The sequence below is a fragment of the Urocitellus parryii genome, chromosome 4 (genome assembly GCF_045843805.1).
Source record: "Urocitellus parryii isolate mUroPar1 chromosome 4, mUroPar1.hap1, whole genome shotgun sequence".
NCBI lineage: Eukaryota > Metazoa > Chordata > Mammalia > Rodentia > Sciuridae > Urocitellus > Urocitellus parryii.
This window is the reverse complement of record NC_135534.1, coordinates 106311611-106337319: the sequence shown is the minus strand read 5'-3', so window position 1 is coordinate 106337319 and position 25709 is coordinate 106311611. Positions and strand designations below refer to the sequence as shown.

General features: G+C 46.8%; 1 protein-coding gene across 2 annotated transcripts; it reads left to right on the top strand.

The window, feature by feature from the left end:
• Positions 1-5724: 5724 nt before the first annotated feature.
• On the top strand, positions 5725-10567 carry Thy1 (Thy-1 cell surface antigen). 2 transcript variants are annotated; one of them, XM_026403464.2, is made up of 5 exons: positions 5741-5797; positions 5978-6127; positions 8980-9034; positions 9521-9859; positions 10353-10567. In XM_026403464.2, the coding sequence occupies exons 3-5, from the start codon at positions 8998-9000 to the stop codon at positions 10463-10465; spliced, it is 489 nt and encodes a 162-aa protein (XP_026259249.1). In that variant the 5' UTR covers positions 5741-5797; positions 5978-6127; positions 8980-8997; the 3' UTR covers positions 10466-10567. The 2 variants fall into 2 exon arrangements, with proteins under 2 accessions (XP_026259248.1, XP_026259249.1); XM_026403463.2 differs by lacking the exon at positions 5978-6127 and having other exon boundaries at positions 5725-5797.
• The last annotated feature ends 15142 nt before the right edge of the window (positions 10568-25709 follow it).

The window sequence follows — 25709 nt, the reverse complement described above, 5'->3', positions numbered from 1 at the left end:
GTCAAAGCAAAGCCCATGGCCACACCCAGAATCCACAAGGAAGGGGATCACATGAAGGGGTGGATACCAGGAGGCATGATGTGGCAATCTGCCATTTCTGGGCCACTCCCATTCATAGATGAAGACTCAGTTCATGCCTCATCTCCTCCAGGGAGCCCTTTTTGACAGACTAGACCACCCGCTGGCCCTTTTTTAGACTCCCACAGTACCATATCCACACCTCCTGTTTTCTAATTATCTACATAACCTATCTATTCATGTCTCTCTCTCTCTCTCACTTTGGAACAAGCTTTTGTCAATCAACAAATATATGAAAAAAAATGTTCATCATCTCTAGCAATTAGAGAAATGCAAATCAAAACTACTCTAAGATACCATCTCACTCCAGTCAGAATGGCAGCTATTAGGAAGACAAACAATAATAAGCGTTGGTGAGGATGTGAGGAAAAAGGCACACTTATACATTGCTGGTGGGACTGCAAATTTGTGCAGCCAGTATGGAAAGCAGTATGGAGATTCCTTAGAAAACTTGGAATAGAACCACCATTTGACCCAGCTATCCAACTCCTCAGTCTATACCCAAAGGACTTAAAAACAGCATACTACATGGACACAGCCACATCAATGTTTATAGCAGCACAATTCACAATAGCTAAACTGTGGACCCAACCTAGATGCCCTTCAGTAGATAAATGGATTAAAAAAATGCGGCATATATACACAATGGAATATTACTCTGCAATAAGAGAGAATAAGGGGCTGGGGATGTGGCTCAAGCGGTAGCGCGCTCGCCTGGCATGCATGCGACCCGGGTTCGATCCTCAGCACCACATACCAACAAAGATGTTGTGTCCGCCGAGAACTAAAAAATAAATATTAAAAATTCTCCCTCCTCTCTCTCTCTCTCTCTCTCTCTCTCTCTCTCTCTCTCTCTCCTCTCTCCTCTCTCCTCTCTCACTCTCTCTTTAAAAAAAAAATAAGAGAGAATAAATTCATGGCATTTGCAGGTAAATAGATGCAGTTGGAGAAGATAATGCTAAGTGAAGTTAGCCCAAAAAAACAAATGCCAAATGTTTTCTCTGATATAAGGTGACTGACTCATAGTGGAGTAGGGAGAGGGAGCATGGGAGGAATAAAGGAACTCTAGATAGGGCAGAGGGGTGGGAGGGGAAGGGAGGGGGCAGGGGATTAGCAATGATGGTGGAATGTGATGGACATCATTATCCGAAGTACATGTATGAAGACATGAATTGGTGTCAACATACTTTATATACAGAGATATGAAAAAATGTATTCTATATGTGTAATAAGAATTGTGATGCATTCTGATATCATGTATTTAAAAAATAAAAGCAATTAAAAAATAAAAAATAAAACAAAATAAAAAGGAACAAGCCTTTGAGGGCAGATTGTTCTTTTAATCTTCATATTTGTAGGGTTGAGTCCTGTCCTGAAACATTGTTGATGCCAATATGTCTTTTAATTATTTGATGAAGTAAACATCCATGAGTAAAATTTTTAAATAATACCTGTTGAAAATGAAGTTCTAGCTCCATTGGTGCTTTCTCCTCTCAACTTATGGATGCTCTGAATCCTAAGAAATAATCTTTATTTTTTATGTTCTATTCTCAAACCGAACAACCAGTCTTTGGGGAGCTGACCTCACCTAGAATTAGGAGGTGGCAGGGTGATGAGCAATAGTTCCAAGAGTTTTTAATTCCATAGACTATATTTCTAGAGGAGATTGAGTATCAAGCAAAAGTAGCTAATTTTCTTTCTCTCCGCCCCCAAGTAAGGACATTAAAAATTTATATACCAGGCTGGGGCTATAGCTCAGTGGCAGAACCACTTACCTAGTATGTGTGAGGCACTGGATTTGATCCTGAGCACCGAATAAAAAAAAATGTTGTCCACCTATAATTATAATTTTTTAAATGCACATACCATCTACCACAGCCACTTCAGAAAAGTGGAAGATACAATCTTAGAAATGAATTACAGAAAGGGCAGGTATGGCCAGGTGCAGTGGTTCACACCTGTAATCCCATCAACTGGGGAGGCTGAGGATCCCAGCCTCAGCAACTTAGCAAGGCCCTAAGCAACTTAGTGAGACCTTGACTCAAAATTAAAAAAAAAAAAAAAAAAATTAAAAGGGCTGGGAATGTGTCTCAGTGGTTAAGTGCCCCTAGGTTTGACCATCCCTGGTAAAGAAAGAAAGAGCAGGTATGTGGTATCAATTAACCCAAAACTGGGTGTAGACTTGACAGCTAAAAAAATCAGGAGAGCCTTAAATGTTTTGACATCTGACAAAATCAGAAGGGAGGGCTAGGGTTGTGGCGCAGTGAAAGAGTGCTCACCTAGCATGCACGAGGCACTGGGTTCGATCCCCAGCACCACATAAATATAAAATATTGTGTCCACCTAAAATTTAAGAATAAATATTTTTAAAAATCAGAAGGGAAACGCAAGTGCTCCTCCCCGTCTGTTGATAAGACCCCTGCTCAAACAATCCTCTTTATTAAGAGGACCAGGCACAGTTCCTGCTTATCCTTGAATAGTGGGCTTCATTTTTCTACCTGCCTTTGGAATTATTCGAACTGCCAATCACACCTTCCAGGAGGAAATGGGGGACATCCTAACCTTTCTGATACTACAAAGCCTGCCTCCTGCACATGCTATTTCTGAGTGCAAGTCCTGTGTGATAATTCATGGTGTCTGATGTCCTCCTCTGGACTGTGAGTAAATGTGACCTACAACCTGCTATTGATCTTACCTGTCTAGGGTGGTGTCATGTATTCAGGCATCCCCATAACCCTAGGGTAAGGACCTTTCCCCCATCAATAGGCTAAAGAGGAGGGGATCCAAACAAGAGTAACCATCTAACAGACATGCCCAGGGTGCCCCACATTTTCATACTGGACCAGTGAAATCAGTCTAGTAAGGTCTGACGACCACCTTGGGAGCACTGGGGAGCACTATGCATGAAGTCAGGAGATGAGATCCATAGGCCTGGCTCTTTCCCAAAGTATGTGTCTGACTTCTGACAGATTATCTCCCTTCTTGGACTTCAGATCCCCTTTAAAAACAATGGGGTGACTCTACCACCTCCATGGGTCTACAAGGACATTCTGTGAAACCTGTGAATATGAAGAGGGAATGGCTGGCCATATTTGTTGCCCTAAAGAAATCTAGCTGGGGCAGCAGGAGATAGAGGGAGAAGGGAAGGCTAAGGAAGCAGCCAAGCAGCCCCAGTGTAGCAGGAACTGTTGCTTTGGCTGGATTCCCTCTTGCTTTTAGCATTCTGACTATCCATTAGGAAGTGGGAGTTTTAAAATCTCCTCCTCCCCTTTATCACCCTGGGTCTGTCCCCAAACCTCATCTCATCCCACTTGAGTCTTTCACTCCATCCCACTGGAGACCTTGTTCAGGCAGAAGCACAGTTACATGCCCTAACAGGCCACTCCCCCTCCCCTTCCTGAATGCAAAATGCCTAGGGACTCAGAAAGTAGGCCAGGTTCTCTTAACTTTATCAAAGTAGCACAGCAAGGCCTTGTGCCCAGCAATACTCAGAGACAAGGCAGCAGGGTGGGAGATGAAGCACCAAGGGCTTTGGCCAGCCAGAGACATGATTGGCTGGACCACTGGGTATGGTTAAGAGACCTCTGGGTATTCCCATCTCCAGCTGTGGTGTGTGTGTGTGTGTGTGTGTGTGTGTGTGTGTGTGCGCGCGCACGCGCGCGCGCGTACATAAACAAGAGAAAGCAAGCAAAAAAAAAGAGTTAGATGCCAAATTGTGTTCTAATAGGAAAAATCCCTGATTTAAGAATCAGAAAACTGCCAAGTAGAAGGAAACACCCCGCCATGGAGGGACAGAGAGGAGGCCAGCATGTCAGGAATGCAGCAGGAAGATGAACAGGAAAAATGGGGTGGTAGGGGTCAGCAGCCAGAAGCCAGGCCATTCCAGGGCCTAAAAATTTTCCCTATGGACAATGAAAAACCAGGTAGACTCATCCTTGCAAAGGGGTTGCCTTAGCAGACAAGTGTTTCATAGTCTGAGACCCTGCAGAGCTTGGGGAAAGTGCAGACTGAGAACTACAGTGAGAGGGGCCTAGGTGGTGGGTGGGGAACTGCAATTTTCATAAAGTTTCTGTAGTTTACCAAAGTGAAATCACCCGCTTTGGACTGGGCTATCTGCAAGGCTCATTCTAGTTGGAGTAGTTCATCACCCTAAGCTCTGGAAGACCACCTAACTGCTCTCCAAGGGATAAAGAGGAGAATGAAACTCCCACTTGTGTGACAAGGGAGAGAGTCCAACAGTGCCTTTACAGTATTGGAAACTACAGTGAAGATGCCAGGGTTGACTTCTATGAAGAAACAGGAGAATGGGCAGGCAGAGAGCTGGAGGGCAGGGTCAGCTCACAGTAAACCATGTCCAGAATTCACACAGGACAGAAGGATCAAATCAATCAAATAAACTTTTATTTTTTAAAAAATGTATTGGCATACTTGTGGGTGGGTGGGCAAGTCATCAGCACCAGATGTGAAAAAAGGACTCCTTCTGGTGACACCACATTGATGGGGTAGCCAGGCCTGGTGGTGCACACCTGTAATCCCAGCTACTCTGTAGGGGGAGGCAGGAGGAGCAGGGGGAGGCAGGAGGATTGCGAGTTCAAGGACATCCTGGGCAAATTAGTGAGACCCAGTCTCAAAATAAAAAGTGCTGTGGAAGCACCTCAGTGGTAAAGTACCTCTGGATTCAATCCCCAGTACTGTGGAAAACACTGATGAAGTAGAAGAGGTACTCCAGGAAATCAGAAGCTAGATCTCGGCCTATTCTTTTTCCAGATTTTTCATAGTCTCCACCCCTTTCCCAGAGTTCTCCCTATTTCCTCTCCCACTAGGCTGCCCGCAGCAGAGTGGAATGGCTCAGCACTGAGGGCTTGGGTTCCAAGACCAGCAACTGGCCAACCCAGAAGTGGGATTGCAGGGGTGAAATGTGACCATTGATGTAAAGTGCCCAGCACAGTGCTTGGTAAAAAACAACACGGGTTTGTCTGAAGACCAGACAGTTTTCACAAAAGTGAGAGGAACCTACCAGCCCTTTGGTTGGGGAGGTGCCAGCACAGGAGGAAGACAGGAGTACCAGACTGCAGAAATAACCCGAAGCCTCCACTGGAGTACCGGAAGCGGGCTGGGCTGGGCTAGGCTGGGAACCAAGGAAGGGAGCAACCCCTACCTTCTTCCAACGGGCTTTAGAGACTGGGACTTTCCCACATAGAAACCTCTCACGGGTGGCTCGGGAGGAAGATGGCCCCAGCCGAGAAGTCAAGAAGGAAGTGTAGCCGACCTCCCTCCTGCATTCCTTCCCTTTTGGTTTTCCTACTGATTTCTGAAGACCGTTTCAGAAGAAAGGGTTAGAGCCTTAAAAGGAGAGAATCATTGCGGGGGCTCGGGGAAGCGGCTAACGTTTTTTGGGGGGGCTGCCCCACCCTGATCTCAGGGTCCAACACTCTCGTGTCCCTGGCCAAGCCAGCCAGTCACACGGCTGAGGACCACCCCCCCCCCCTTCTGCAGCAGTCAGCCACCTTCCCACACCAAGACCCAACCACCTCCTCCCCCCTTCTCTGCCCGCCCCCTCCATCCTTTCCCCTCAGCCTCTGATTGGCTGAGCCCTGAGGCCCTCCCTGCTCCCCCTTCTCCCACCCCTGGTGAAAACTGCGGGCTCTTTCCAGGGTGCAGCAACTGGAGGCGGCGGTGCATCCAGAGGAGGCTGCTGCAGCAGAGCAACAGAGCGCAGGTGAGAGCTAGAGCCAGGCTGGACCTGGGTCGCAGGGAGAGCCACCAGGTGCCCCTACAAGCCTTCTCAGCCCAAGGCTTCGGGAAACTGAGGGCGCCGGGGAAGGATCTGCTTCCCAGGCCGGGGCGGGAGTGGGACGCGCTGCAGGGTAGCAGCCACGCCGCAGCCCGCCTTTTACAGAAGACGCTCGGTAGTTTTTACTGCTGGAGGACGGTCATCTGGGGCTGGGGCGCTGGAGAAGAACCGAGAGGAAGGACACTAAAGACAGCCTTTGGTTCTGCTCTCCACCCAGACTCTCCACTGGCTCTCCACCGAGCCCAGTTCGCAAAGGTGGGAACGGGGCAAAAATGGGGGGAGAAGACAGGGTGGCAAGCTATAGGGAATCTCTGCAGAGTGACCTCGCCGCGGGCTGGGTGTGGGGCACCAGAGGTAGGGAAACCGCAGTGCCGCGGGCGGGGACTGGGTGGAAGCGGGCAGACGGGGGAGGGGAGATCTGAAAAGGATGAGAGAGGGGGAAGGGGAACCTCAATTGGAAAAGGAGAGGATTAGAATACAGAAACCAAAGAAGGGTGGGGCCAGCCGAGCGGGGGCTGGAAAGCAAAGCAGCGCAGCGCTTCTCTGGGTTTGGACTGCAATGACACCCAGCAGAGGAAAAAAATAGACTGCCCCTCCTTAACCACTCTCTACCCTCCCTTTGGCTTTACATCCCCAGCCCCAGCCCCAAAGAATTTCTTCCCTTTCTTTCTCTGGCCACCGCTCCCCTTCCTCTGCTAGTTCCCAAGCCCGTACTCCTCCTCCATAACCCAGTGCCCTCAAATCAAAGACCTGCGCCAGCCCAGGCTCCTCAGCTGCAGAGCCCCAGGATTCGGCACGGGGCGGCAGCCGTACCCCGGAAGGAGAGGGCACCCTAGCCTCGCCCGCCCAGGGGCTGAGCGGCAGGTATCCTAGGCTGTGAAAGGCGCTCCCGGAGCCCCCGGGCGCAGGGAACCAACGCAGGGCCTGAGCGCTTTCTCAGGCGCGCGCCCCTCCAGTGACCTCGCGCCCCTCCAGAGACCGCTCTCAGGCTAGCCCTGCTGCGGACAGTCTAGACTACCATTCCTTGTCACCTCGCGAAGATGCTTTAAAAGATAAGGCAAGGAGCCTGTTGAAGCCAGGCTAGAAAACTACAACCCCTGAAATCCCAGAGCGCTTGAGGTTTGGAAGCATTTTTGGCTCGTGTACAGAGAACACTGTTTCTTTCCCTTAAACACATGGGGTAACACCTTAACTGAGCACCCAGTGGAAGCCTATCTCGGAGCTCATTGACCAGACACACCTGACAGCATCCCTAGCCTGATCATGATTTCAGGATCATTTATGCAGCAATGTGCTGCCAAATGTTTGTCATTTTTCTAATCCTCACCAAACCCCATTGGGTATCTAAGGCTCCAAAAGAATCTCATTTCTTCATTCATTCAATAAGTATCTTCTGCCAAACACGTGGCTGGTAATCCCAGCGGGAGGCTGAGGCAGGAGAATCGCAAGTTCAAAGCCAGCCTCAGCAATTTATCATGGCCCTGAGCAACTCAAGACCCTGTCTCTAAATAAAATGATTTTTTTTAAAAGTGCTGGGGATGTGAGTTAGTGGTTAAGCGCCCCTGGATTCAATCCCTGGTACCAATAAATAAATAAATATCTTTTGAATATCTGTTAATATACCAGGAAATATTCTAGATATTGGTAAAAAAAAATTTTTCAAACAAATGGAAATAAGTCTCTGAATGAGGAAATTTTGTTCACTTGCTCATTAGAGTTTTCATTTTGAAAGACAAAAAGAGTCCTGTAGATTTGGTTACACAGCAATGTGAATGTACTAAACCTTAATGAATTGAACCTTTCAAAAAATGGTCAAGCAGGGCATAGCGGCATAAACCTGTAATCCCAGCGGCTCAGGAGGCTGAAACAGGAGGATGGCAGGTTCAAAGCCAGTCGAAACACTAAGCAACTCCTGTCTCTAAATAAAATACAAAATAGGGCTGGGGATGTGGCTCAGTGGTTGAGTGCCCCTGAGCTCAATCCCTGGTAAAAAAAAAAAAAAAAAAAAAAAGGTCAGGAGGACTGAGGATGCAGCTCAGTAGTAGAATGCTTGCCTGGCATAATTGAGAGCCTGAGTTCAATCTTAGACACCATGAAAAAATTAAAAATTGACTAAGAGCCTACCACTATGGTGCACATCTTTAATCCCAACAACTCAGATGCTGAGGCAGGAAGATTACAAGTAGGCCAGGTAGGCAACTTAGTGAGACTCTGTCTCTAAAAATAAAAAGAAGGGGAAAAAAGACTGGGGGTGTAGCTCAATGGTAAGTACTCCTGGGTTCTATCCCTAGTACACCACTGCCAAAAATGGTTAAGATAGTAAATGTTATATATATTTTTTTATCAAAGTAAACTTTTAAAAAATTAAATAGTGAGTCCTGCCCTCATAGGTCTTACATTCCTGGAAAAAAAAAAAAGTGGTAAAGAGAGATTCATCTAGCTGGGTACAGTGTAATCCCAGCAACTTTCAGCTGAGGCAGGAAGATCACAAATTCAAGGTTGCAAGTTTGAGGCCTGCCTTGGCAATTTAGTGGGATCCTGTTTCAAAGTAAAAATTTTAAAAGGGCTGGGACTGAACGAAGTGGCACACAGCAGTAATGCCAGAGATTGGGGAAGAGGAGGCAAGAGGATCGTGAATTCAAAGCCAGCCTCAGCAACTTAGCCATGCTCTAAGCAACTTAGGGAGACCCTGTCTCAAAATATAAAAAGGGTTGGGGATGTGGCTCAGTGGTCGAGTGCCCCTGGTTCAGTTCCTGGTGGGGGGAGGGGGGCTAGGGGAGTAACTCAGTGGTAGAGCACCCCAGGTTAAATCCCCAGCACCACAAACTTAAATAATAAAGTCAAGGATGGAAGCTCTACTAGGAAGTGCTCGGTGGTCAAGCACAGACACACCATTCCAGGGTGCGTTCTCCTGCCTCCTTGCTGTGCTTGAGGGGGAAAGAGCAAGGGCAGTTCCACCTTCTGAGAAAAATGGGGAGAGGAAGAGGGGTGGAAGGAGGGGCTTAGATGTCCACCATGTTCCTCAGGAGCCCATGTCCTAGCAGTAAGTATGGGCACACTTGCCCCATCTCTTGGCTGATTCCCATCTCGTCCCACCCCATATCCAGGACTGAGCTCGTGGCACCATGAACCCGGCCATCGGCATCGCTGTCCTGCTGGCAGGTACTGGGCAAGGGACAGGGCTAGCATTCTAGGCATACTGGCTTATCCTTCAGAGAAGCTAATATCTTTCTTGCAACCTCAGAAAGTGCAGGTGACTGAAGGACAGAGGGCTCTTTTTCATCCCAAGTCACTCGACCTAGTGACCTGCGGACTGCCAGAGGTGGTCTTTAGAAACATCCATTGAGCCCTGCCCCATACTAGTGAACTGGACTCTCTGATGAGGAATAAGACCCTCACTGGTCCCCCAAGACCTCCTGTCCTTGAAACACACACACACAAGACCCAGGGCTCACACAGACTAGGGAAGGAGTCTGGAGTCTGGCAGGGTGGACTGTCCCTCTAGGGCCCCTGGTTTGGGAGGAGGCACTCAATGAGTGACCCCTATGTTCTGCTGAGCCTGGCCCATGTCTACTCTTAATGTGGGTGGGAGGCCCCCTGCTCTGTCAGCTCTCCCCCAATTCGAAGGGGGGGCACTGCTGGTGCCAGTCTTACAGGTATCCCGAGGGCAGAAGGTGACCAGCCTAACGGCCTGCCTGGTGAACCAGAGCCTCCGTCTGGACTGCCACCATGAGAATACCACCACCTCGCCCATCCAGTACGAATTCAGCCTGACCCGTGAGAAAAAGAAGCACGTGCTCTTTGGCACCGTGGGGGTACCCGAGCACTCATACCGCTCCCGGACCAACTTCACCAGCAAGTACAACATGAAGGTCCTCTACTTAGCCGACTTTACCAACAAGGATGAGGGGATCTACACATGCGAACTCCGCCTCTCCGGTCAGCCTCAAACCATGCCCCAGTCACAGAACATCTCTGTGCTCAGAGGTGAGACAAGTCCCCAAACAAGGCTGAGAACAACAGGCTGGTGAGGACAGCAGTTAGTGTCCTTAGCTAGCTGGAAAGGCAAGGAGCCCATAGCTCCCTTCCCCTCTCCTTACTGCTGCCTTGTCCCCTGGGGTGCCATTGCCTTCAGTGTGGATGGGAGAAGAGCAGCCTGTCAGCCAACAGAGCAGTGTAGTAGCCACTTCTACTGCAACTACAGACATTTGGCCTCCCAACCCTTTCCCCCACCTGGAAAGCAGAAATGACCTTACCTCCCTCACCTAGTTTTCTTGTGATGATGTTTACCAAGATTTTCATAAGATATGTGTTCAAGGGGCTCAGAAATCTGCAAATGGGAAAGACAGCTGATTCTTCTAGACCAGCTTGGTCTAGCTAACAATCATGGCACCAATTCCTCTGAAGGGAACACACTCTTACTTTGGGCCTTTGCCTGCCTGAGTCCTGTTCCCTCCCCCACCCCATTCTCTCTTCACAGACAAGCTGGTCAAGTGTGAGGGCATAAGCCTGCTGGCTCAGAATACTTCATGGCTGCTGCTGCTCCTGCTCTCACTCTCCCTCCTCCAGGCCACGGATTTCATTTCCCTGTGACTGGTTGGGCCCACGGAGGACACAGGAAGCCTCAAGGCCCAGTGCAGAGAAGGTCCTGCTTCTCTGAGTTGGCTGACCCTCTCCTCCCAGTCCCTCTCACACCTTGGGATTCCCCTTGTAAGGAATCCCAGTGCTGCATGCCATCATCCACCCACCTAACCCACTGCCACTTCACCCTCTCTGCACGCCACTGGCTGTCTTTTTGTACTCTTTGTTCCAGAGCTGCTTCTGTCTGGTTTATTTAGGGTTTATCCTTCCTTTTCTTTGGGAGTTTGTGACAAGGGAAGCCAGGGTAGGAGAGATGGTGGAGAGTGAGATCATGTGACCAGTAGAGGGTACCAGTCTCTGGGTGAGTCTATCCACACCCACCAGAACCACAGGCCTGGGAGAGACCTGGACAGGGAGGGGGTGAGGTATGTCTGGGTCTGGCAGACATGCTCTGTTCTGAGACCTGGCACCTCAAGACCCCGATGTGAGGGCACCGCCCAGCATGTGTAGCCATGGCGTGAGGGTGAGAACTGAGCGTCTCCAGGAACATTCTCAGCCACAGCAAAAAAGCCACCCTCTTGCCATAGCAGAAGTCTCCTAGGGACATTGGGCCAGAGGCCTGATCAGTGGAGATGCAGAGTCGGCCAGGAAGCAGCAGCATAAAATGGAGGGGTGGAGAAGCGGGTGGGAGGTAAGGGCGCATCACCCCTCCACAATGAAAGACGCTGAAATGTGAGGCTACCGTCCCTCACTGCTGCAGCCTGCAGTTGTAAGGGTGGCAGAGGAGGACAAACCCCTTCCTGGATTGTCCCAAGCTCCCAAGAGCTTCCAGATCACTAACCTGCAGGCTCTGCAGGGAAGAAGGAGAGAGTCCCAGAGCCACACAGCTTGGCCCAAGTTCCTAAGGGAGGCTCTTCTTTCCCTTGCCTATAAGTGCCAGCCCCTGCTGGCTGGGCCTTGAGCCCCCAGACAGCCCCTGCCCCGCAGACTTGCCTCCTCCGGAACCGAGGGGGCCCCAAGGCAGGCCATGGAGTGAGACCCTGAAGTAGCACACTCCTTGGGAGACGGCTTTTCCCAACACCCAGCTCCCCACCCGGCAGCTCTGCCTGTCCCGTGACTGTGTATAGTGCCACAGCTTAATGGCATCTCATTGAGGAAAAAGCAAACTGCACAATAAAACCAAGCCTCTGGAGTCTGTCCTTGTGTCCAATCTGCTTTTGCGGTCCCCGGGCTGCTTCCTCCCTTGGCTGGGGATCTCCGTGGGCTAGAGATCTGAGGAGACCCTGGGGGACACAAGCCCTTCCTCTGTCCTTGTCCTCTCCCCTCCCACCACTCTCTGCAAACCCCATCCTCAGGGACAAGCCTCTGCAGGCTGGGTTTCTTTTCAGAATCACTCTAATAAGACATATTTGCCCAGATAAATGGAAGTTCCCTCTTTGCTGACTCACCTGGCTGCAACAAGGGACCCACCTGCCAATGTGTGGGCCGAGCCTCGCGACCCTGGCTCTGCAAGCAACTTTGCATGAGCAAGCGCTGAGGCATGCAGTCTGCTTTTTCTTCTCACCTTGTTTGTTCAGAAATGCCCCCTGAGTCCCATTTACCATTGAGAAGGCAGACACTGGAGCACAGGATGGAGGTTTGGTGGGAGATGTCCATGCCATCAAGGTGACAGGACCCACGTGAATTCTTCAACCCAAAAGGCAATAATAGCCAAAGAAAGGGTGGGAGCCAAATACTGTCCCCCTGAATTGGAAAAGTAACAAAGCCTCACCCCTGTCTCCCGCCCCTGAAAGTAATGAGTAAAATACAAACAAGTATCAGGGTCATCCTGGGACTGGGGCTCCATTGCTGTGAGTTAGCGAGGCAGCTGCGCCAGCCTGCCCCACTCTACCAGGGAATGTGGGGAGGAGGCTGACTCATTTGATATTTAGCACTGGCTAGGATGGTTCTCTCTGAGCATTTTTCTTAAAGGCTCACGTCTAAATTAATGCCACTTGCTCCCACTCTTCCACTATCTCCCGCCCACGCCTCTGCCCTGCATTGGCCCCTCTGGTGACCATGTCCAAAATAAAGCAGAAGAAACTTCCCATCACAGAACATGAGACTGCAGGGCAGTCAGTTGATGCAGCCAGCCCTGAGCTCTCTGGGGACGGGACACCCTTGTGACCCTGGTTCTTGCTCAGCACTCCTGGGGCTAGGAAAGAAGACTTGGTGAGAAGAGACATCAAGGGGGAATGGAGTTCAGATGCCAAGTTCAGGGTAGTGAGAGATCAAACTCAAATGTCTTTCAGGAAAGAATTGGGAGGCCAGGTGTGAAGCCCCATTTGAGAGGCCAGTGTGTGACCCTGGCACCTGCATGATGCCTCCTCTATGCCCTTTGTCACACCTGACACTATCTCCCTGAAGCTTAGCGACACTCAGACAAGGGCCCCAGAGATGGGACTGCCCGCTGCAATCATCTCAGGGGAGCATCCCTGAGGCGTGGAGCAGGTAGGGTTAGCCTAAGGAGGCCAGCAGAGGATGATGGACTATGGGAAGGCAGGAAAGGTGAAGGAAGAGGTCTTCAGACCTCGCAACACAAACCAACCCAGAAAGACCAGGCCATGAGCAGATGGCCACAGGTTTTTAGAGATAGGCCTCTCTGATCAGGCCAGCAGGTCTGTGGAGGCCGTGGGACAGTATTTAGAAAGGACATGAAAACTGCAAATTCAGGGAGGAGATGGACATCATTCCAAGGGAGCAGGAGGATGTTTGTCACAGGTCCCCTGATGCTGTGCAGATTTCTTTCTTTTTTTATATTTTATTAGTTGTTGTTGGACCTTTATTTATTTTTATGCAGTGCTGAGGATTGAACCCAGTGTCTCACACATGTTAGGCGAGTGCTCTACCACTGAGCCTCAACCGCAGCCTGAGTGTAGATTTCTTGGTTGGCCAGTGAAAATCCCCATGTCTCATGGAGACACACATTTGCCAAAGACATCGCCCCACCCACCTTTTTTCTGCTCCTCACCTCTTTCCCACCTGGCTCTTCAGCCACATTATTTCCTACCTTATGGTCTAGAATTCTTGCCCAAGAGCATCAGATGCCCCTCTGAGTCCCCAGTTTGGATTGGACGATTCACTGACGACAGCTGCACAGGGTGCCAGGGTAGGCTCTCCCTGACTTCCAGGAACTCCCTTGGGCAGGGAAAGGGATCTCCAGGAGACATGGGGAGACTTTCACTGGACTACCAAGAAATCTGCACAGCATCAGGGGGCCTATGATACACATTCTCTTACTTCCTTGGCAGGACATCTGTCTTCTCCCTGAATTTGCAGTTTTCATACTGGGGAGGGCATATGTGTCTTCACATGTGAAAGAAGCAAATCCTTAGTGAACTCATTTCCTCTTTCATTGGTACGAGAACACTGAGTCTGGATTCCTTCAGATTCCTGGCAAGGTGTGAGGGCTGTTGGCTCTCTTCTGCTCCATCCAGGAGGGCTTTGCAACAAAGGTAGGACAAATTTCCTGCCCAGATTCTTGGCCTCAGGAGACTATTAGGCCCAGTATGACCCCCACCCCTCAAGGGGAAACAGCTTGTATAGATTTGGTGGGAGGTTTCTCTCCTGCAAAAAGAAGGCCTGGAAGCAGGAGGAGGTGTGGAATTGGATGCAGACTATGGAGGGCAGGTGGACCAATGGCAGAGTACCATGAAGGCCGCGTGGGGCTCCAGGAAGAGCCTGCCCAGCAGTGGGGTCAGGGAATCCTGGCAGTGGGTATGGCCTGGTGGAAGCCATCCACCAGTTATGCATAAAGCAGTTTCCTAAATTCAGTGGAACTTGAACTGGATGACACTAAAAGATCCTAGTCACTAGGCTTCAGAACTTCCTTTCAATAATTATTAAAATAAGATGGTTGGGCTGGAATCACTTATTTATGCAACCTGAACACCTGCTTCCATGCTCAGGGATAAAAGACATCCCCTGGGGGGCTGGGATTGTGGCTCAGTGGCAGGGCACTCGCCTAGCATGCATGAGGCACTGGGTTCGATCCTCAGCACCACATAAATATAAAATAAAAGATATTGTGTCCACCTAAAACTAAAAAATAAATATTTTTTAAAAAGATATCCCTTGGCTGAGAGTCCAAACTCAAGGAAGCGAGGAATTGGTTTCAGTGCAGTGACCAGTGCCTTGAGGCAGGGAAGAAATGGCAAACACTGGGGAAGAGAGGATCCCCAACATGCCTTCTCTTCTTTCTCAGCAGTAGGACGTATAAATTAAAACTGAAATATGTGGCCCAAAATGAAGACCACATCTCCCAACTTCCTTGCTGCAGGATGAACCTATATTGCTAGGCTCTGTTCAACGGGACATAAGTACAAAATAAGTGTAATTTCTATGAAGTGCTCTAAGAGAGAGAAAATTTGCCTTTCTCCCCGTTTCATGTTCATATCAGCGGGAATGTATAACTGGAATAGCCATCTTGAACTTTGAGATGGCAAACTGTGTGTTACAAATGATGAAGCATAAACAGGAGCCTGGTTCCTTGGTGATAATGAACCTTCTTATTTACGCTACTATTATTTGAGGTTTTTCTACACTCACAGCTAAACCTAAAATTACCTTTAAAAGAAGCCACTGCTTAACACCACTGAACTGAACACATAACTGGGTGTATAGTTCAGTAGTGGCTAGCATGCATGAGGCCCTGGGTTCAATCTCTGGTACTGGAAAAAAAAATAGCTACTTGAACTATACACTTAAAAGTGGGTAAGATGTTCTACTACAAAATAAATTAATTAATAAATTTAGAAAAAAAGTGGGTAAGATGGCAGATTTTGATTGAAAAAAAAATTTTTTTTTTTTTAGAAAGAGAGAGAGAGAGAGAGAGAGAATTTTTAATATTTATTTTTTAGTTCTCGGCAGACACAACATCTTTGTTTGTATGTGGTGCTGAGGATCGAACCCGGGTCGCACGCATGCCAGGCGAGCGTGCTACCGCTTGAGCCACATCCCCAGCCCCTGAAAAAAATTTTGATTAAAGTCAGATTCCTGGAGACAAAATGCAGAATGAAAGTTGCCAGCTGGGGATGTGGCTCAAGTGGTAGCGCGCTTGCCTGGCATGCATGTGGCCCGGGTTCGATCCTCAGCACCACATACAAATAAAGATGTTGTGTCCGCCGAAAACTAAAAAATAAATTAAATAAAAAGAAAGAAAGTTGCCAGGGGTTGAGACGGAACAGAAATGGGGAGTTATAGGGTTCTGTGGATAACTGTGGTGATGTAATATAACAATGTGAATGTATTTAACACTACTATACTTTATTTTTAAAGAGAGTTGAGATGGCAAAATTTTTGTTAAATATGTTTTACACAATTAAAAACTATACAAAATAAACAGAACCCCACCTTGAAGAGGACAGTGGAACTCTGGGCACTAGTGGAACCATAGACTGAAACCTCTGAAACCAAAATGAGCCAAAATAAATCGTTCCCCTTTGTAGGCTGTTTATCTTATTTGGTTATCTTATTTTGTCACAGTGATAAAAAGCTGACTAACACACCCAATAGAACTTATTTTTCCGAGTGTCATGCTGCACCCCTGTAACTCTAGCAACTCAGGGGTCTGAGGCAGAAGGCTCTCAAGTTCAAGACCAGCTTGGGAAACGTAGTGAGACCCTGCCTCAAAAAAAAAAAAAAAAAAAAAAGTCTTTAAAAGAGCTGGAAGTGGGTTCAGTGGTAAAGTACTTGCCTAGCATGTATAAGGCCCTGGGTTCCACTCCCAGCACCTAAAAAAAAAGTAGGGAATCTTATACTCTAGACTGGGAAATGGACATTAAGCAAGAAAACCAATAAATACATCCATTAATTATAGATTCATGCTTTTTTTTTTGATTTGCATCTTTTTTAAATCTTTAATTAATCTATTTTTCTGTGGTGCGGAGTAAGGATCAAACCCAGGGCCTCCCCCAGGCTAGAGGAACACTCTAGGGCTATGCTCTACTGCTGAGCCACAACCCCAGCCCCCCCCCCTCCATTTGCATTTTTAAAGACTACTTTGGCTTGTGAAGAAAGTGTTGTAGGAGTGTAAGAAAGGACACCAGCTAACTTGCTGCAGCAGTCCAGGCCAGAAATGATGAGAGCTTAGACTAGAGCTGGCCTCGGTAGCTGACAAGGCATGATGCAATCCTATTTTGTATATATTTTGAAATAGAACCAATAGGACTTACCTACAGATTTGATGTTGAAAAACAGATGACACTTTAGTTAGGGTAATCAGAGAGAGCCTGAGGGGCTGGCCTCTGAGCTGAGGCCTGAAAAAGAACAAAAAGCCAGCCACTAAGGACTGCTGGAGGCACAAGGTGGAGGGAACAGTCAGGGTCACTCAAGGCCTGAAGACAAGGAGGGGTCTGAGATGTCATTAAAGAGGGAGACACTGCTGGGTACAGAAGCACATACCTGTGTCCCAGCCACTCAGGAAGCTGGGTCTTGAGGATCACAAGTGCAAGGTCAGCCTGGGCAACACAGCAAGATCCTGTCTCAAAAATAAATAAATGGGACTGGGGTTGTGGCTCAGTGGCAGAGCGCTTGCCTTGTATATGTGAGGCGCTGGGTTCAATCCTCAGCACCACATAAAAAATGAATAAATAAAATAAAGATATTGTGTCCATCTACAACTAAAAAAATTATTTAAATAAATAAATAAATGGGCTGGGGATGTAGCTCTGTGGTAGAATGTTTGCCTTGCATCTGCAGAGTTCTGGTTTCAATCCTCAGTACTGCAAAAAACGAAAGAAAGAAAGAGAGAGAGAAAGAGAAAGAAAGAAAGAAAGAAAGAAAGAAAGAAAGAAAGAAAGAAAGGAAGGAAGGAAGGAAGGAAGGAAGGAAGGAAGGAAGGAAGGAAGGAAGGAAGGAAGGAAGGAAGGAAGGAAGGAAAGAAGAAAGAAAGAAAGAAAGAAAGAAAGAAAGAAAGAAAGAAAGAAAGAAAGAAAGAAAGAAAGAAAGAAAGAAAATAAATAAGGTAGAGAAAGAAAGAATAAAATAAGGAGGTAAAATAGCCATATCCCACAGGGTCTTGGAGGTCATAATGAAGAGTTTGAATTGTATTCTAAGAGCAACAGGAAAGTGTTAAAGGACTTGATCTACTCTTGGGATTAGAAGCTTCCTCTTGCTGCTATGTGGAAACAGACTGGAGAATAGCAAGAAGTCAGGAGGATGCTGCAGTAGTCCTAACAGAGATGTGGCAGCTCAGAACAATGTTGTAGTGGTAAAAACAAAGGGAAGTGGTAGCTTTGAGAGACAGAGAGCTAAAACAGAGGACTGGTGAAATCTGAGTAAGGTCCAAGTATTATACCAGCATTAGTTCCCACCTTAGCTAGTGCACAGCAGCTGATCAAGATGTTACCACTAGAGAAATGGGTAAGGAATACAGGAGGCCTTGAAACTGTTCAAGGGTACAAACAGGACCTCCTGCACTATTTTTGTAATTCCTTATAAATCTGTAATTATTTCAAAATTTTTAAAATATAATTCTTAACAAAATCCCCCCAAAATGGCAAATATTCACTCCATAGGGAAAAATGATAACCATAGCCCATTACATGGTTTATCTGCAAATAATATTTATATAATCGTATTAATATAAATGCTTGCTAGAGCCTGAATGTTTGTTTCCCTCAAAAATTCCTAGGTTAAAATCCTTAACCCCCAAGGTGACAGGATTTGAAGAGGGTACTCTTGAGAAGTTTCAGTGTTTGAATGTACCCCAAAAAAGCATGTGTTGGAAACTTAATCCCCAATGCCACAGTATTGGGGGTGGGGCCTAATGCGAGGTGTTCAGGTCCTGAGGGCTCCATCCTCTTGTGTGGGTTCATGCCAACTGTAGAAGGGATGGGAGGGTTCTTTTGCTCTCTTGCTCTCAACAGGCATACCTCCCTCTCTCCCTCACCATGTGATGCCTTCTGCCATGTCATGATACAGCACAAGAAGGCTCTCACTGGGCTGGAGTGTCCACCTAAAACTAAAAAATAAATTTTAAAAAAAGAGAAGGCCCTCACCAAATGTGGGCCCTCAATCTTTGACTTCCCAGACCATGAGAAACAAACTTCTATTGTTGATAAACTACCCTGTTCATGGAACTTTGTAATAGCAGCCTAAATGGACTAACACAGCATTAGGTAATGACTTTACTAAAAATTGTGATAAAACTATTTGGGAAGCAATGGAAAATGATAAGTGAATATATTTGGTTGTGGAAGAAATGGGCATATTAAAGTGTTAAACACCATTAAACACCACATTTTCCATAGTTGAAAGTCAATATATAATACTTAACACTAGACAATTAAGAAAAAACATACCTATGAAAATTTTAAGTAGAGAAATAAATAACAAAAGAAATAGCTAATTAACTGGGAGTATGTTTTGATGAGTGAGAATGTAAGATAAGGTCACAGATCACTTTCATATTCTTTTTTTTTTTTACTTTTTATTTATTTATTTGGTACCAGATCAGGGGTGCTTAACCCCAGCCCTTTTTTATATTTTTTACTTTTGATTCAGGGTCTTGATAAGTTGCCTAGGGCCTCCCTAAGCTGCTAGGGCTGACTTTAAACTTGTGATCCTGCCTCAGTGACCCAAATTGCTAGGGTTATAGGCATGTGCCACCAAGTCTAGCTAAATGTATTAATTTTCTAAACAATCAAAATCAAATATATTTGGAAAAATATATTAAAGTTCTCCCCACCCCCATACACACACACACACAAAAAAAAAAAAAAAAAAAACAGACAAAAAAAAACAGGACTTGCTTATTGGAAGTTGGGGAGAGGGGGTTAAGACTAGTGAGACAGAATCTAGGATCTAGATGGAATCTGGTATCCCCTGTGTGTTTGCTTAAATATGAGAGAGCAATGATGCATCTGTTGAGAGAGAACAGGCTGGAGGATGTGGAAGTGGAGAGCTGGATGTATTAAGTCTGAATCGCCACTAGACTTCTACACGGAGCTATCAAAAGACAGTGGGGCTGGGATGCAGCTCCACTGCAGAGCACTTGCTCGGTATGTGCAAGATCCTGGGTTTAATCCCTAGCACTGCAAAAAGAAAAACAAACAAAAAAACAAAAGCAACCTAGAGGACATGGCTCTAATGGTGCATGGCTCACACCTGTAATTTCAGCTACTCAGGAGACTGAGGCAGAGGATTGCAAGTTCAAGGCCAACCTCAACAACTTAGCAAGACCCTGTCTTTTAAAAACCGGTCATGGATATAACTCAGTGGTAGCACACCCTTGGATTTAATCCCAGTACCCACGCCCCCAAACAAGAAGACAGCTGGATGCATTAATTTGAAAAATAATAACAGAAGAGTGATGGTGGAGTAGAGCAAGTAGATGGAGGAGGAGGAGGGGAGGAAATGAAAGATACTGGAAATGAAAAAAAAGAACATATACACACAATATATACTTGTTTGCCAATCACTATGTATGGTTAATAATTTATATGTGGCCATATAAATTATTTATTTAATACTAAATAGTATTAAAAAAAATGACTTCTACTCCCCAAAAGAGAAGACAGACTATATCCCAGTCCTGAGCACAGATCAGAGGTCAAAGTTAAAGGTAATATCTAGCAGAAGAGAGCATTTGTACAGTCAGCATTGACTATAGGACAAAGAAGAGGGTGCAGGGAAACACTTCAGAAAAATAATTCTGCAAATGATTCTAGAATTCTAGGCCTAGAATTTGAAGTTGTCGAACTTTTAGGTTTCAGCAAGAGAAGGAAAGGATATGGAAGAGCAGCAGTGAGAAAAGAGAAAAGCCAGGGGCCTACGGAGACGGAGAAGGGAGAGATTTTGGGGGAAAAAATAATGTTCAACCAAGTCAACTACTGTTAAGAACTCAAGTAAGATGAGGACCAAGTTGTTGGTGACTATAGTAGCAATCCGTGAAAGATGGCCCCCTAAATCAACTGCACTCTTGTGTAATCCCTTCCCACTGAGTCTCATGTGGACTGTGTCTTGCTTATGTCCAAGAGTTTGTGGGGAAGTGAAGCTGCATGACTACATGATTAGGATGAGATGGGGTCATGAGGTGGGACCCCAGGATGGCATGCTCTCACACCATGTGTGGGCCTCTGTCGTGTCATGAAGCTGCAAGAAGGGCCACATCAGATGCCAACACTCACTCTTGAGAAGACTTGCTTCCAGCGGGTTCCCCCAGAAAGCCCTGAGACACTCCCTCTTAGAACCCAGCTGCCATTCTGCAAGTTACGCAGAGTACGCATGGAGGCCCTCCAGTCACCAGCACCGGCTAAGCTCCCAGCCAACAGCCAGGGTCAACTGCCAGCCGTGTGTGAACTGCCTTGGACTTCCAGCAAGGCTGAGCCTTCAGATGACTCCAGTTCCAGTCATTGGTTGCAATCTCACAAGAAAGAAACCCAAGTGAGAATTTCCCAGCTGAGCCCAGCCAACCACAGAAGAATGAGACACAACAATAAATTGTTTTTTAAAGACACTAAATTTATGCAGGGATGATAACTGGCAGAGCAGTTCAATGGAGTGGTGGTAACAGAAGCCAGATTGGAGTGGGTGCATGAGACTGAATGGCTAATGTAGACTTTTATTCAGGAAGTGTGGCTGTGACTGATGTGGGAGGTAGAGTCCAGGAGCATTTGCTTGGTTTCTTTTCTTTTCTTTTAAATTTTGAGACAGGGCCTCACTAAGTTGTCCAGGTTGGCCTCTAACTTGTGATCCTTCTGTCTCAGCCTCCTGAGTGGTTGGGATTATAGGAGTGCACCTCTGCACCCATCTTCATTTGTTTCTAAGACAGGCAGTACTAGAGCATGGTTGTGTGTTGCTGCTGAGGTTGTGGAGACAGGGAAAGGCTAAGGAAGGAGAAAGAGAAGAACATGAAAAATGGGAGTCATTGGGAAAGCAAGAAAGGAGGGATCTAGAGTCAGGAAAAAAAAAGACAAAATCGGTGTAGAAGGAGGAGGTTTGTGACTCAAAGTTTTGGGGCTTACTATGGTTTAAATGTGTCCCCCCCAAAAAAGTTCATTTTGTAAACTTAATCCCCAAATATGTTAGTGGTAATTGAAAGTGGGGGCTCTGAAGGTAGTAAGGAGTAGATAAGGTCATGAGAGTGGGACCCCATGATGGCATTGGTGGCTTTATAAGAAGCCACACTTGCTCTCTCACCCTAAGAGGGCCTCTGACATGTCATGATGCAGCCAGAAGGCCCTTCCCAGATGACAAGCAGATGCCGGCCCTATACACTTGGATCTCCCAGCCTCCAGAACCCAGAATCAAATCAATTTTTTTATTTCCTAGTTTGGAGAATTAAGTCATAGCAACAGAAAACAGGAAAGGACAGGGCTTTGCATATGAGAAGCCACAATTTTCTCAAGGAAGTACATGAAAAGGTCATCAGCTAAACCATAGACACTAAAGAGATGGAGGGATGTGGGGGCATTTTGAAAAAAGGAAGTAATACTCCAAGCAGCACGGGCAAATGCTTATTTCCAGGAGTCAGAGAGATCTAGCTTCAAATCCTGGTTAAGTGATCTTAACCTCTCAAGGCTCAATGCTCCCAAAATTTTAAGGAAATAATAGAAACTCATCATATCAGAAAGTCATAGTGGTAGCAGAATTCTAAAAATAGCCTTCCATGATCACATACCCCTAACCCCTGGAGTCTGGGCATCAGATCTCATCTGATCCCCGTGCTTTCTAGTGTGTATGGCATACTTAAAAGGCGGGGATTATCTGGGTAGGCCTCATCCAATCACATGAGCCCTTAAAATCAGAGCCCTTTCTCTGGCCAGTGGTCTAGGAAAGATCAAAGCACAAAGGTGATTCAATGTGCCACAGCTGGCCACAGAAAGAATACTCCTAGCCACTAGGAGCAGACGACAGACCCAGCTGGCAGCTAGTGAGGAAACAGGGCCTTCACCCCTGCAGTCCTGAGGAACTAGGTCCTGCCAACTACCTGAACAAACCTCCAGACAGGATCCAGCCCAGCTGGCACCTTGATTTTGGCCTTGTGAGCGCCTACCCAGAGAACCAGCTGAGCCCACCAGGATTTCTGACCTACAGACTGTGAGGCAACAAGTATTGTTTTTTTAAGCCACCACATTTCTGAGTATGTGATATGTGGCAATAGAAAGCTAAATTCAGTGGGAAAATAATCATAGCAGCCAGACATGATAGAAATACCTGGGCAGCTCTATGTCCATCTGAGATTTGTCATCATGAATATAGACCCTGTCTCAAAATTTTAAAATTAAATATAAAGGGCTAGCTAGGGTATAGTATCCCTGGATTCAATCCCCAATACTGAAGGAGGTGAGGAGACCTTTTAGAGTCCAGACTGGGTAAGAATGTGAAATTGTTCTTGGGCAAGCAGATGACACATAGTGAGAAAGGGGGGGATCAGGGGCCTCGCAGGCTGAAAGGGAGACTGAAATCACTGAGAATGATGAGGGAGAAGGGTGGAAAGATACCATGTGCCCACAGTTGACAGCCACAAGTAAGGCTGGTTGTAGCATGACCAGACGCCAGGAGCTTCAGACAGCATGGGGCTTAAAAGAAGGAGAGGAGCTGGGTGTGTTGGGGCTCATCTGTAATTTCAGCAACTTGGGAGGCTGAGGCAGGAGGATCTCAAGTTCAAGGCCAGCCTCAGCAACTCTGCAAGTCCCTATCTCAAAAAAAAAAAAAAAATTAAAAGGGCTGGGGATATAGCTCAGTGGTAAACCAACCCTGGGTTCAACCCCCAGTACCAAAGAAGAAAGAAGAAAGAAGGAAGAAGGAAGAAGGAAGAAGGAAGAAGGAAGAAGGAAGAAGGAAGAAGGAAGAAGAAGAAGAAGAAGAAAAAGAAGAAGAAGAAGAAGAAGAAGAAGAAAGAAGAAGAAAGAAGAAAGAAGAAGGAGGAGGAGGAAAGAAAAAAACAAGTGGGAAATGGGAAACTCTTCTGGCTTTTAAATTCCAATTGCCTAGGCCTTTCAGGGTCTTCAGAAAACAGGCAGGATTCCCACCTGGACAAAAATATGGAGAACATAACCTTGGACAAGCCAAAGCCTCACATTGGTGTTAGCACCACAGACAGGAGCCAGCCTTGGGAAAGCAGTGACAGACATGGAGGTCAGTGGCTCTGTCCTTGGACTCCTGAGCATGAAGAGGCAGCAGACCCCCACATAGGTGTTAGAGGTCTGACAGAGCCCCAGGCCAAGTCCTGGCTAGAGACAGAAAGGAGACAAGGCCCAGAAAGAGAAAAACTGCAGAGGGCAACCATTTTGAAGGCAGCTAGAGCCACAGAAAGCATCACACCTTCTCACTCCACTCCAGGAAAAAGTAGCAGCAGGATGATGTTCATGTGTCCAGGAGTGACATAGTGACACGAGACCTACAGAAGCCACATGAGCAGGAATCAGGCAGTAGACACAAGGTGTCTCAGTGGACACAAGGTGGCCATTCTAGTAACAGGATCTTCTTCCTCTTGTGCTTTGGGGAAAAAAAATACATATGAACCATCCTTCTAGAAGTTGGGCAAATCCTGGAAAGAGGAGGCAAGATTCCTCCAGCTGACTAAAATTAAGTGTCCACCACTCCAGTAGAATAGGGACTGACTCAAAATAGAGATGTAGATATATCACAGAAAACAGGTGTAATGTTTTATGCATATCTGAGTTATGATAATATTTTTATAAGAATTAGTGGATGAGCTTGGCTTGGTGGTGCACCCCTGTAATCCCAGCAAGTGGAGAGGCTGAGGCAGGAGGATCGCAAGTTTGAAACACCCTCAGCAACTTAGCAAGGCTCTAAGCAACTAAGTAAGACCCTTTCTCAAATTTTTAAAAAAGTGTTGGGGATGTAGCACAGTGGTTAAGCACCCTGGGTTCAATCCCCAGTACAAGGGGCAGAGGGAAGAAAGAAAAAAGGAAGGAAGGAAGGAAGGAAGGAAGGAAGGAAGGAAGGAAGGAAGGAAGGAAATTAGTGAAGTGAGAAAAACTAGAACCCTAGAAACCACCAAATTTCTGGCTGGAGAATGGGATAGATGATATGGCACCTTGAAAGGATATGGGGGGCTGGGGATGTGGCTCAAGCGGTAGCGCGCTCGCCTGGCATGCGTGCGGCCCGGGTTCGATCCTCAGCACCACATACCAACAAAGATGTTGTGTCTGCCGAGAACTAAAAAATAAATATTAAAAAAAAATTCTCTCTCTAAAAAAAAGAAAGGATATGGGGGAAAAAAAGGGAAGAAACTGAATAGAAAATGATGAGTTTAAGGTTTGGGCTCCTGTTAAGGTTGGGATCTGATGGGACCTTCAAGGGCATGTCAAGATGCAGATGGGTAATCATGACTGGTGCTCAGGAATGAGGTCTACCGAAGATGCAGATTAAGCATCATCAGCCCCAGGCAGGTAGAAGCTGGTGGATGGCAGTGATCTTGGGCACTCCCCGTGTGCCAGACATTGTTGGACATTGTTATAAGCACTTTACTACTGAGCTACATCCCCAGCCCTTTTTCTTTTATGAGACAAGGTCTCACTAAGTTGTTTAGGGGCTTGCTAAGTCACCAAGGCAGGCCTTGCACTTGAGATCCTCCTGTTTCAGCCTCCCAAGCCACTGGATTATAGGCATATGCCACTGTGCCCTACAAAATTGTTGTTTTTTTAAAGAGGAAGAAATGTGGAGCCTGTTATATGCCCCAGGGCAAGTCAATCGACTTGCCTGCACAAGTGATTGTGGATGAGATGAAAAAGAATGCTGATCAGAGATGCTTTGGAGTCATGATTCCTAACCTCAAACGGGCCCTTGATGCTGCCTGGTGACCATGCTGCATCCTGCAGTCCATTCACTGTCCTTCTCCAGCTCAGTAATCCTCAGAGTCATTCCCAGACCAGCAGCTGCAGCTGTGACTGAAGACTTATTAGAAATACAAAACTGTGGGGCACAGCGAGACATACCTGTAATCCCAATGTCGGGAGGCTGAGCAGGAGGGTTGCAAGTTCAAAGTTCAGCAACTTAGCAAGACCCTGTCTCTAAATAATATACAAAAAAAGGGCTGGAGATGTGGCTCAGTAGTTAAGTGCCCCTGGATTCAATCCCTGGTGCTGGAAAAAAAAAAAAAAAAAGCAAAATCTAAGGCCCACCGTGGACCTCCTGAATAGAACACCTGCAGGTGGGAAGGCTTTCACAGGCCCTCAGATGATTCTGGTGCACCTAGATGACTAGCCTTTCCTCCACCCTCACTCCACTGACCTGGCTTCCTGAT

Bases quoted from the DNA above. Each gene is read 5' to 3' on its own strand.
- Thy1 (XM_026403463.2), top strand. From the start codon at position 8,998: ATGAACCCGGCCATCGGCATCGCTGTCCTGCTGGCAG. The intron at 9,035-9,520 runs GTACTGGGCAAG...TGCTGGTGCCAG, and splicing joins CATCGCTGTCCTGCTGGCAG to TCTTACAGGTATCCCGAGGG. The intron at 9,860-10,352 runs GTGAGACAAGTC...CTCTCTTCACAG, and splicing joins GAACATCTCTGTGCTCAGAG to ACAAGCTGGTCAAGTGTGAG.